This window comes from Sinocyclocheilus rhinocerous, unplaced genomic scaffold (genome assembly GCF_001515625.1).
Source record: "Sinocyclocheilus rhinocerous isolate Xijiao unplaced genomic scaffold, SAMN03320098_v1.1 scaffold2656, whole genome shotgun sequence".
Taxonomy (NCBI): Eukaryota; Metazoa; Chordata; class Actinopteri; order Cypriniformes; family Cyprinidae; genus Sinocyclocheilus; species Sinocyclocheilus rhinocerous.
In genome coordinates this window covers 11339-13121 of record NW_015623475.1, presented here as the reverse complement: position 1 = coordinate 13121, position 1783 = coordinate 11339, and the positions used below count along the sequence as shown (strand labels likewise).

Below are 1783 nucleotides of genomic sequence, written 5' to 3'. Positions count from 1 at the left end.
TGGTTTCAGCAACCAGCTCCCGCCTCTTTGCCCATTTTCGATTATCCGGGAGTGACGCGCGGCCAAGATGGCGACGGCTGGCTCCGCCTACTTTAGGCTTCAAAAATGCTCTTCGGAAACCTACGGGTGACGTCACGGACACTACGTCCATGTTTTTATACAGTCTATGATATACACACACATAGGCCTATATTTTTTTTCTATACATTTAACTTTTATTACACTGTAGATCAAAACAAAAGAATGCTCAGTATTTTTATTTTTTTTTTATGAGAAAATACTTCTTAATTCAAAGAGACTGTAGTTTCAGGTTGCATTTGCACAACAAAATGAATTAAACATTTTAACTTGCAATATTATGAAATAAAACAAATCAAGATGTGCAATATAAAAAAAATTTGAAAAAATTAGAATGATGTTTGTCAGGTAAAACAATAGAATATCTCTTGCATATAGAACTCAGGAGTCACACCAAACAACATGCAGACTCAGACTCTGCATGCCTGAAGTGCTGCTAGCGACTAGAGTTATTTGTAACATATAAAAGGTGTAAATAAAATATAGCATATGCATATGATATAATATGAAGCATCCATAACTGTCACGTCTGTTAACACGTTATTACGGCTGTTCAGTGCAGAGAAGGGAGACGAGTTGATCATTATTATAATGGACATCATTTGCTTTTTGAAGCATCATGACTTCATAAATCTAGCCCTTATAAATCCATAAATCATTACTATTAGGACAAAGTGAGTGTATTTATTTTTCAGACAGGTCTCTATCTTTTTACAAAATGCTTACTTTTGATATAATTAAAAAAACAATGGGTGGACTTTGATCTCTTTTTTGCAAACATGAAATATAGTTGGATGAAAATGTAAATTTTACTATCAGTGCATAGTACCTCATTTGTGGTGGATAAACATGGCGATTTCCTTCAAATTTCTATCAAAGCATATTAACGTTGTAAAATACAGACCTAAATGCAGAACTTAAATAGGGTTTTGTTCTTTTTGTAAAAAAAATTTCACAGTAAGGTTGACATTTTCATTGAATTGCTCCTACATTTTCGTCTTGGGACATAACATTGCCATGAACATTTAGATATTACCTTAACTAATATAGTGAAAAATGCCAAAAACTGATTTGTGACAACATCTGAAGTGGTCCTCATATAAATTGCTACATCAGCTAATTGTGCAAGGGTTAGATTTGCAGGTACAGTTAGGATTTAGCAAATCATCAACTATTGCTAACTGAAAAATAAACCAACATGTGTGTATATGGTTTTTGAAAAAGGCAGTGTGGCTTCCCACCTTTTTGATGCTGCTGGCATACTGTTTCATGGCGATCTTCTCCACTGTGCTCTCAAAACCAAAGAAAGATTTGATGTCCAGACTGGCAGATTGTTCAAAACATGTCCATTCTTCATTTTCTGGGTGAACCTACATTGGACAACAGGTTACATGCCAACTTTGTTAATTAAATTGCCAATAAAAGAGTAGTATAAAAATAATGTTGTCAGTATGAAATATAACTATATCAGTTGTTATACTACTCTTGTATAGTATAGAGTGGTGTTGAACAACTGATGTTGAAGTAAGAGATACTGACTACACTATTTGAACAACCAGATAAGATCTGAGTAAAAGAACACATTGGACATTTACTCCATAAGTTAAAATTTGAAAAGCAAATAAGAATTGTACGAGTTGTAAGCACTGTGAATGCATACAATGCATATGTTTCATTAGCCACATTTTGGTCATTGGCTAACCTT

General features: G+C 33.8%; 1 protein-coding gene across 1 annotated transcript in view; it reads right to left on the bottom strand.

The window, feature by feature from the left end:
- The window catches only part of LOC107751175 (SEC14-like protein 1), a 65354-nt gene extending 63869 nt beyond the window's left edge, over window positions 1-1485 (bottom strand). The window contains exon 1 of the mRNA XM_016566852.1: window positions 1320-1485. Coding sequence (XP_016422338.1) covers window positions 1320-1349 — 30 coding nt within the window. The 5' untranslated portion in view covers window positions 1350-1485. The remainder of the gene's footprint in view (window positions 1-1319) is intronic.
- Between the last annotated feature and the right edge of the window lie 298 nt (window positions 1486-1783).